Here is a 10,797-nt window from a genome sequence, read left to right as displayed (position 1 = left end):
GGGGGGTGCAAGCGGGCCCTCCCCCCGGGGGGGGGGGGGGGTGATTTCTTGCTTTCTGTCTCTCTGTCTCTGTCCTTCCGGCAAGCACATGCGCCCTGTAGCCGAAAACCTCTCAAAACAATAAAGCATGTGCCTGGGCTCTGGCTGACATGCTGCCTTGACTGAGCCCCCATTGCTACATCTTGTGCATCTCATCCACGCCTCTGGGCTGTGACCTCATCTCAGGGAATGCCAGGTACGTCTCCGCGCTCCCCACAGTGAGTCAAGTGCCATTTGGTAACTCAGTGAAGACATCTTTTAACTTGAGAAGAAAAATACAGTGAATATACATACAGTGCAGAGTCAGCATCGTCCTTCCTTCAGGTTTGAGCTGTTCAGGGGTCAAGCCAAGCTGCCCTGTGTGGGCTCTGTGTCAGCACACGGGCCACACTCAGAGTTGGCAAGGCATGCTGTGCGATGAGGCTGGAGTTGGACCGCCAGCTAGGCGCTGGGATACCAGTCCTTGGACTGGGTGTCATGAGACCTTGCAGGCAGAGCCACAGTGGGCTGTGAACACCCTGGGGGAATTTTCCTCAGTGCCTAGAGCTCTTTGGGAGGAGCCAGGTCCTCCACACCCATCCCATGAGCTCTTGGAAAAGAGCAGAGTCCACCTCTGTCAGCTGAAGACCTGCCAATAGAATGCCGTGAGATGAAGGGCAAGGAGACACAGCAGCAAAGCTGATATTTTTGAGCCTAGTGGCCACAGAGCCAACCCTGGACTCTGGGTATGTCATGTCCCATGAATCCAGGCCCATCTTGGAAACTGCTCTAGGCATGGAACCCTCCGTGTCTGATAGTCCAAGTGCAGATGTTGGGGTTCCCCTGACGGGCCCAAACGATAGCCTGTACCAACCAGTGAACGAGTGCTGTCTGCACCTAGAATAATAGGAAGAATGCTCCCTCCAGAAATTTAGGAGAACTCTAGCTTCACATTCTTGCCAACAATTGATATTTTCTGCCTTTTTCACATTGGCCATGTGAGTCTCAGAAAAAGAGAGACTCCTCCGTCCATGGGCCTGCTTCCCAGCCTTTCTCCTTCCTTCCGGGGCTGCTCCCCAGCCATCCTGTCCTTCCACTCTCTAGACCTGGGTCCTCCAAGGCCCCTTCACTGGCTGCCACCATGCTGTCCACCTCTCACAGTCAAGACTCTGGAAAGAGACATCTCTCTCCTTCTCATCATCCACTCATTTATTCGGCAAGTGTTTATTTTACAGTTACCTGTGCCAGGCATGGTGGGGAGTCAACAATGAAGGAGACCACCAGTACCACTCTCATGTAGCTTGTAATCAAGTAAGGAAGACAGGCTTATTCTTATTGATTCTTCTTCTTCTTCTTCTTCTTCTTCTTAAGAGAGATTTTTGCTATAGGACACGTGTGCTCGCCAGAGAGATAAAGATAGACAGAAAGGAGAATCCCCCAGGGAGGATGGCCACACCACAATCTCTTCTCCTCCATTCTCCTCTCAGGATCTTGGGCACGCACGCACACATGCCCAGCATGAGGTTTAAGCCACCGGGTCTAGGACTTGTACCACGGTTGACTATGTGAGAGTCCAGCAACATAGCCATTATACCATCTACTGGTCCCAAGATAAGTATATTAACACCTGCTTCTGTAATGGCCATTGTGATATGTGCTGCCACAGCCCAAAGGCATAGCCAGTTCCTTCCTCTGCACTTGGGCACCTGCAAACATCTGCTTATTCTTTGGGCATGAGCTCACATGCGACCTTATCTGTGCCACCTCCCCAATACTGCACCCATACAACAGGGTACCCATCTGACCCAACAGCCCTTGAGTCTAACTGCTCCCCACAAAGGCTAAAACGGGCCACACTCATCTCAGAGCTCCCTACTTCGCCTGGAGCCCAGCCTGGTGAGTGCTCAGTAGATGAATGAAAGACCCTGCAAGACCGATCTCACCTGCGTGAACATCTCCAGGGTCCAAGAATTCACCACGTTCTTCTTTTTCTAGATAGCCTTTTGTTTCTTTTCCACATTATAGAAGGTATTTGGTTTAGGGCACAACAATGTGAATATACTTTGTACTGTACTGTATGAGGTGGTAAATTTTATGTATTTTACCACAATTTAAAAGAAATAATGCAAAGAATAAGTACTAAAAAGGAGAAGAGGAAGGAAGATCCATGTTATTGAGAGATAAGGGACAAGGTATTTGATTCATATAGAATTAGATTTTTAATAACTAATTTGGATTAAGGAAATATGACTCAGAACCACAGTAAGATACCACTTCATATCCTTTAGGATGGCTGTTATATTATAAAAAAAAAAAGGAACAAAAACAAAACACAGACACAGAAAATAACAAGCATTGGCAAGGATGTGGAAAACTTGGGACCCTTGTGAATTGCTAGTGGGATTGTAAAATGGTGCAGCTACTGTGGAAAACAATGTTGCAGACCCTCAAGAAATTAGGGAAGAAACTCTATCTGATACAAGATTGTGAAATTCTCTGTTGAAAATGATATTTATGGTAATATTCTTTATTTGATTGTCACATACTGCATGCATGCCTTGAAAAACGTATTATTAGGGCCAGCAAGTAGCACAGTGGTAGAGGCATGGGACTTTCACATAGTCTACTGCAGTTTGAGTCCCAGACCTGGCAGCTTTAAAATCACACCAGGCACCTGTGCATGTATGCCCAAAATCCCAGGAGGAAAATGGAGGAGAAGGGATTGTGGAGTGGCCTTCCCCACAGGGGTGATTTCTCACTTTCCCTCTCACATGCCCTATGACAAAAACCTTAAAGTAAAAGAAAGAAGAATACATTGTGTGCTATAGAGAGGTAAAAGGAATGTAAATAACAAATCATAATTTTTTTTTAAATGAAAAGACAAAAAACAAATGAATTATTGTATGACCCAGCCATCTGGCTTCTAGAATATACGCAAAAGAATTCAAAGCAATATTAGTCACAGTCACCAGAGTGTAAACAATGCAAATGTCCATTGATAGATGAATGAATAAACAAAATGTGGCATATACATACAGAATATTATTCAGCCTTAAAAAGGAATGAAATTCTGTCACATTCTGTAGCATGGATGGATCTTAAAAACATTATGTTGGGGCCAGCTTGTAGACTTCCACATGGACAACTGTGGTTTGAGTCCCAGATCTGGCAGCTGGCTTTTTTACTTCCTTTCTCTCTCTGTCTCTCTCTGGTGCACACATACCCTATAGCAAATTAAACATAATAATAAATAAAATTAAATAAATAATTCTTTTTAAAAATTATGCTAAGTAAATAAGCCAGTCACAAAAGGACAAGTATTATTTGACTCCACCTATATGAGATACACAGACTAGTCGAATTCATAGAGACAGGAAGTAGGATGGTGTTGCCAGGGAGCTGGAAGGAGGGGGCAGAGGGTGTTAGTGTTTAATGGACCCAGAGTTTACGTTGAAGATGAGAAAGTTCGAGAGGGAAATGGAGGTGATGGCTGCCCGACAGTGTGACTGTACTGAGTGCTACAGAATTGTACATTTAAGAGATTAAGATGGTACATTTGGTGTATATTTCACCATAATAAAAAAAAATAGCTTGGCTATTTCACAGAGTTTGAGAAAAAATAAGCACAAAAGGAAAAAAATTATAATCATTCACAAATACCAGGTAGAGAACGCCACTGTTAAAATTTCAGTGTCCATCTTTCCATTCTTTGCTTGTGCTTCTCTCTCTCAAAAACATTCACGTGCATGCATGCATTCGTGTGTGATTTATGTGTATACATATATTGTGGTGTGTGTGTGGTACATGTATGTTGTATGTGCGTACATGTGAGTTATATTTGGATGTGTGTGCAACTGTGTAGAATATGCATGCCTGTGTGTGTAGTGTCATGGGTACACATGTGTGCATATGTATGTGTTTGTGCTGTGTGTACATGTGTGTGTGTGTACATTGATGTATGTGCGTATATGTATACCTGGTGTGTGTGTGCATGTGTGGGTGTGTATCTGTGATGTGGTGTGTGTGAATGTGTGTGTGTCTCCCTGTTGGCCTTACAAGAAAGAGTCTCCCCATGTCTCCCTGGGCCATTCCCACTGTGCTGCTTTCTCTCTTGGAGCCATCCGGAGCCTTCTGTCCCTGTTCTGGATATCAGGCCTTTGAATAATTTGGCAGTGCACCCTCAGAGCTGCACTGCCCTGAAAAATGTTCGTTTCTTTTATGTATCTAAAAGCGGGGGATCCAGAGCAGGCCCAGCAGTTCATCGGAAGGAGTTCTTAGCTGTGCCACCTGGGCGTGTCGGCTCTCTGGACGCTGTTGGTCTGGGCTGTGTGAGGTTCAGGTCACCTCCATGCTGCCTTGGTCCCTTGCTTCTTGGAGGTAGTGCCAGGTCTCACATTGTCCCTGCTGACCCTAGCACTTAGATCCTGCTTCTCCAGCCTCTCCAAACCCAGCAGCCTCATGTTCCAAGAGCAGAGCCACCCCCTCCACTGTGGCTGAGAGAGAAGTGAGGGCCCCATAGCCTGAGCCCGCTGCTGGGCCCTGGGGAGGAGCCTCTATCTCTCCCACAGGAAGTGTGGCACCTCCTTGTCTCAGACTCCCTCTGCCCTGTAGCCATATAAGCCAGGCCATGAGAAGTAGTGGCTCCCTCCACTACGGGACTCTTTGGGTCCTGGGGCCACTCCTGCTTCCACTACCATGGGCCTGGCCTCAGAGCCCCCTGGCAGCGGTTAGACTCCATAGAGTACCCCTGAGCCCTCACACTTGGGCCCAGCTATAGCCTCCTTCCCCAGCTTTGCCACCTGGTTTAGGAGCCAGGGCATTGCCAGCTTCACTGGCAGGAGAGGTGGAGAAGCAAGAGGCCATAGGCACTCAGGCGGCTGAGGTTCATGTCTCTGTCACTGATTAAAGACGGACGGTGCTTTCATTTGCCCCCAAATTCAGCCAGATACCCAGCTCTTCTCCCCTGGCTCTGAGGCTTCCACAGAAGAGTTTATTTAAGATTGCAGCTAGGACCTTTACAGCCCAGTCCTGAAAAGATTATCTTTTTATTGCAACTTTTATTAATGATTGATCAAAAACTGATACTAGAAACACTGAAGAGCAAATTTGCCCTAGAGATTAGGAAAGGTCTACATCTGCCAGGCTTGAGGACCTGCCCACCTGCTCTCTGTGAGGTCAAACCAGGGCAAGGATACATTGGAAGACCCAGCCCCCACATGCTCTCACACATGCGCACACACGTGCACACAGAGAAGAGGGAAAAATTCGTATGTCCTTAAATCCTTTTGAAATTAGGCTATCAATTGCAAATAAATGGAGCAATGGACAGAGGAGAAGGATCTAAGAGCTTTTAATAGATTTTTTCTTTCTTGTTTTGTTTCCATTACTGCCTGCTGCAAATTAGCAGCTTATAGGGAACTCTAGAGTGTGGGGGAAGAGACGCTTATGTGAGGACCACAGTCTGGGCTCCTGCAGCCCTCAGGTCCTGGAGAACTGACATCTGAGATGCAGGCCAGGGGGACAGAGGCAGGGGCTGCCAAAGGGAAGCCTCAGCATTTCACAAACATTCTCCAGGCCCTGCCTCAGGTGTGCTCCTGCTGTTTAATGATCTCTGAGGCCAGGTCCATAGGCCACCTCCGAACCACCAAAGGGCATAAACCTATGGCCTCAGAGAATGGAGAGCCAGGAATCTGCAGTGAACAATCTCCCCACAGAGGGTTTTGCCAGCTCCCTTCCGCAAGCCCTGGGGGAGCAGGGCGCTGGCCAGATGCCTTTTCCTTCCCTCACCTCCTCCATGGTGCCCTGGGGAAGGGAAAAAGGACAGAGCTGCTTCTAAATGGAAACTGGAAACTGGAAAATGAAACTGGAAATCACAGCCTGGCAGCTTTGGTGCTGGGTTTTCTTTTCCAGTCCCCGAGGGAGAAAGCAGCAGAGGCAGGAGAAGCGAGTCCAGAGAGGGCAGTGCTGGCGTCCCATTGGTCTACAGAGGGCATGGAGGGGCCGCAGCGCCACATCAGCTTCTTCTGAGGCCCTGTTCTGCTGTCAGCCCGGGAGGGTTTCCTCTAGGAACAGCTCGTCCCGTGCTGATGCAGAAAACTTCTCCATGGTACCTGAGGAGGGGTCCAGCTGTCGGTTAGTCTGGGCCATTTCATCCTGGCTGCCTTCACCCCCTGGGCCTGCTGGGCTCCCCACATGCACACTTGGGACTTTGATTTGGAAAGGAGGTGCTTTTTCAAACAGTTCTAATGTAACTGTGGATCAAAGATCAAAAAACCCAAGACTCCCTTGCCTGCTAGTCGCACCCCACCCCAATACACACGCGGCGAAGGCCACTGCCAGCACAGGCACGCTTTGGGCTACTTTGACGGCACCAGCAGGGCAGCCTTCACCAAAGCAGCAGGATTCCTGAGGGGACTGGCCTGCAGAGAGCCGAGAGCTGTCCCTACCTGCTGATCCCACCCTGCCCTGTGCCTCAGCTGAAGTCTCTCCCTCAGGGTGCAATTGCCTGTTCCATGCACTCCTTCTTGGACTAAGACCCTCTACTAGCTCCGGCGTGGTCAGATAGAGCTGTGCGTCTAACGTCTGCCTCCCACACGGAGCTAATTGAATGAGGCCTGGAATCGGGTCCGTGTTGTTCGCTGTGTGTCCCCAATGCCTGGAGCAGTGCCCGACTTGTGCAGGTGTTCAGTAAAAGAGGGCAGGCCCGAAGGGCCCCAGCTATGTGGCATTTCAGATGCCACTGCCCACAGCTCCAAGCCCCCAGCCCAGGGGGTGCTCTGTGGTCCCCACGTGTGCAGGCAGTTCTAAAGAGCTGTGGCTTAACCAGGGGGCAGGTGAGGTAGCTGGGATGGGTATGAGTCTCTGTGCACACCCTTCACAGCCCTGGCTTTGCTCCCCTCCCTGAATGGATGGGCTTCACGTCACCTCTTCCAGATAGGCAGGAACTCTTGGCTCCTGGGCCACCCAAGGAAAGAAAAGCCACTTTTTGCTTGTGGGTCAAGAGGGGACAAGCTGGGTATAGGGACAAGACAATGACTTTTAAAAGAGGAAGCAGGAGACTGGATAGTGACATGGCAGTAACTCGGTGATCCAGGAGGCTGCCCCACATGGCAAGGTCCCTGGCGCGTGTCCGGAGACCTCCCTGAGTGTACCAGGCACACACATGCCCCTGATCTGAGGTTGCCTGAAGCCGGGAGTGGATCACACTGTGAAGACCCTTTTGGGGTACCTGTCTCTGTCTATCTGTCTCTATTTTTCCTGCTTATGAAAGAAAGAACTTTAAAACTTTTTTTAAAAAGAAGTTGGGGTCAGGGGAGATAGTTGAAGGATATTGGAGGCAGTCCTCTAGGAGATGTGGACCAAGGAAGCAAGCCTGACTTCAGCCTCACATCACCCTTCGAGTCTTCTCAGCCTCACTCTCTCAGCTGTCAGGGCTTGTTCTCGTGGGTGTGCCGTAGAAGGCAATAGGACAGAAGATAATGGACAGACTGTGGAACTGAGCTGCCTGGGATAAAACCCCAGCTTTGTGATGCCCCGTCTGTGTGTCCATGAGCTAACTACTGAACTTCGCTTTGCCTCATTTCTTCCCTTCTGTAAAATGGGAGCAATTACAGTGAGTTCTTCGAGTTAATTCCTGTTCCTGACACATGGCGAGGGCTCAGTCCTGAAGGGGCTGGACTGCAGAGGCAGGGGCCTCGGTAGCTGTGATCGAAGTCCTCGGTACCCAGTATTATCTCAGCCGGGGTCGTGATCCAACAAGGTGGCAAACGGGAGCCCGGCTCCCAGACTTGGGGGTGCTGTGGGAACGTGAGGCGATGGGGGCTATTATTTTGGAAATATTGAAGGCCTAGCTTCCCGTCCACATTTGTCTGGGGTGGGACAACAGTTCTACTTATTTCATGTTAGATGGGAAGATGCGTCAAAGGGAGGTGAAAAACTGAAACCGCCAGCCGTTTGAGCTGCAGGCTGCACCAGAGCAGTGTGACCGACGCAGATGGCAAGAGCACCGGGCAGCCACTTCCTCCTGCGTGCCATGCATCTTCCTCACACCAGCCAGCTTCCCAAGGCTGCAGGAAGTGGGGCCAGAACAGCCCTCCGGGTGTGTGTGGTGGGGCCTGAGCAGGGGCTGGCAGCTGTGAGGGTGAGAACAGAAGTCTGCAAGGTCCCTGCTGGGTCCTGGAGCCACCAGTGCCAGAGTCCCTGCCCGGGCCTGCCCAGGACCAGCCTGCAGCAGACTCACACTCAGGCCGGTCTCCCTGGACGTTGTGAGCCATCGTACCAAAGGCTCAAGCCCAAGAAGCAAGCTGGAGCATGGAGCCGAATCTTTTCTCAAAGGAAATGCAGTTGTGGTTTTGAGACGTTCATATTTCACAGCTGTGGTTGGCGTTTCCCAGGGTTCTCAGAGGTGAATGCAGGGTCAGCTCCATGTCGCCAAATAAGGTTCACAGTGACCTTAGCAACAGACTTCACTGCCCATTGGCTGCCACTGTCACCGCCTGCCAGTGCGGCCTCCCGAAGGCCAATGCTCAAGCCGAGCTGCAGCTTCCACATGTGCAGAGGTTCAGAGCCTCTGCCGGAAGCCACTGCCCTGGGGAGCAGCCACAGATAGGTAGAGAGCCAGGACAAAGGTGGACCAGGTTGTGGGCAGGACTGCCCAGGTGCCCGAGTTTCAGAGTCCACCTGGCCAGCACTCCACCAACTGAGTGCTCACACGGCCCCAGACCAGCACTGCCAGCTTCACGACTGGTCTTCGCTTGCAGGACTAGACCCCACCCCCATGCACGGGCTGTCAGCCTCGGGCTCAGTAATAGTTACTGTCTCACAGTTCTGCTCATTTTAATCCCGCCGGTTCCTCCTTCGTGCCAGGAACTGGATGAATGTCCTTCTGCACAGTTTGTCTTTTAACTTCCTTGACAGCCCTGGGAACCAGTTAGCATTTTAAAGATGTGGAAACTGAGGCCGGGAAAGTCAGGTAACTTATGAGTGTGCCTGAGGTTGTACTACAAAGCGAGGAAGCCACGATTTAAACCCGGCGGGTCCGGATTCCACGCTGTTCACCATGGTGCTCTATTACCAGCCACTCCGCTCCTATCTCTGCAGCTCCGCGTTTTCGTTTTGTGACATGGGGATGATGACACTTACACTTCATGGGGTTGGCATGGAGTGACTTATACCTTGGGACCCCAGTGCACGGTGGCAGCCTGTTCAGTAGCACCCTTTGCAGCTGTGGCCTCGGCGCCTTCAAGGCATGCTCCACGAACAGCTCGCACGTTCCTCTCCCACAGAGCGTGCTGGTGAAACAGTGAGGTTTGGGGACCGACTTCTCTGCGGCCCTCGTATTTGGTTTCCACTTCCTCTTTCTCGACCTCCTCCCATCCCCACCCAACTGTATCACTGAGGTAAGGGAGGCCAGAGAGCAGCCTACTACTGCGGGGCCCCAGCCTACGGGTGCCCAGAGAGCAGCCTGCTACCGCGAGGCCCAGCCACAGGTGCCAGAGGGGACAAGGCTGGCTGAGCTAGAGGGGACAATGTTCTGAAGACAGAGGGTGGGAAGGTCCAACTTGTAAGGGTAACCATACCTCATTTCCTCTACCCCGGATGACCCTGGGGTTACTCTCCCCCTCTGAGCCGCAGTTATCTTACCAGGGACGTGGCGTTAGTGTCACAGCACCGTTTCCCTGAGGAATATTTTCAGGATTTAGAAGTATGTCAGGGGCCAGCAGGTGGTGTGGTAATTAAGGTGGCTGGACTCCCACGTGGCTGACAGCGATTTGAGTCCCAGACCTAGGGGCTTGCCTTTTCACTTTCCTTCTTTCTCTCTTTGTGTCTCTCTGGTCACCTTAAAAAAAATGAAATAAAATAATGACGTTGAATAAAATTAAATAAGTCTTTTTTAAAAAGTACCTAAGTGATCTGGGAAAGATGAAAATATGAACCAGAAGTCCCACTCCTCAGAACCCATTCTAACCACGCTCATCCCCTTGAGCACCAGAATAGTCACAGGGCACGAGGAAGAACCCAAATGTCCGTCACCAGTAGAGAGTACAAGCAAGTAAGTCATGCAGTACTCCTGCAGTGACGTGCAGGAACCATCGGGTCTTCAGGAAAGCCATGACACATGTTTGCACAGAGAAACAGAAAAATACGTCCTGACTTTTCTGACAGCCTAATATAACACGATCATATCGGATAATAATACCATAATGATGAACAAGTTGTCAGCATAATGTTGAGCAAAACACACAGAAGATAGATACTATGTCATTCCTTTCATAATAATGTTAACAGCTGGGCCAGCAGGTGGCATGGTGGTTAAAGCACTAGACTGTTACATGGCTGACTGTGATTCAAGTCCTGGACCTGGCGGCTTGCTTCTCTCTCTCTCTCTCTCTCTCTCTCTCGTAAATGCACATGCCATATAGGAAATTAAATACTAACAATAAAAAAATTAAATAATTCTTTAAAATTAAAAATAAAGAAAAAAAGTTTAATGGCTGACAAAATAAGACTGTATTATGAAGGATATGTGCAAAGGAGGGGAAACTATAAAAAGTACAGAAATAACCACAAATGTCTATTTAGTCATGACCACAGGGGAGGGTTAGGATAGGTGCCTATGGGGGGCTTTGGGGGTTCTAATGTTTTATCTCTCGACCTGGGTGGTGGTTATATAGGTATTTGCCTTATGACTATTTGTTAAACTGAACATATGTTTGTGTATTTTTCTCTATAATTCATGCTTCACAAAGATTAAAAAAAAAAAAAAAACACATTTGCAGG

The 10,797-nt window shown here is 49.5% G+C and overlaps 1 protein-coding gene and 1 long non-coding RNA gene across 2 annotated transcripts in view; both read left to right on the top strand.

Moving 5' to 3' along the window:
• LOC102496835 (uncharacterized) overlaps window positions 1-8,789 on the top strand; it is a 71,114-nt gene extending 62,325 nt beyond the window's left edge. Inside the window, exon 4 of the long non-coding RNA XR_337141.3 lies at window positions 7,924-8,789. This is a non-coding gene — a long non-coding RNA (uncharacterized LOC102496835). The remainder of the gene's footprint in view (window positions 1-7,923) is intronic.
• A 1,250-nt stretch (window positions 8,790-10,039) lies between these two features.
• The window catches only part of CARINH (colitis associated IRF1 antisense regulator of intestinal homeostasis), a 6,861-nt gene continuing 6,103 nt past the window's right edge, over window positions 10,040-10,797 (top strand). The window contains 1 exon segment of the mRNA XM_027767651.1: window positions 10,040-10,069. Coding sequence (XP_027623452.1) covers window positions 10,040-10,069 — 30 coding nt within the window.

The sequence above is a fragment of the Tupaia chinensis genome, unplaced genomic scaffold (genome assembly GCF_000334495.1).
Source record: "Tupaia chinensis unplaced genomic scaffold, TupChi_1.0 Scaffold144346_1, whole genome shotgun sequence".
NCBI lineage: Eukaryota > Metazoa > Chordata > Mammalia > Scandentia > Tupaiidae > Tupaia > Tupaia belangeri.
Note: the sequence above shows the minus strand (reverse complement) of the source record. Positions and strands in the feature narration are given on the sequence as shown.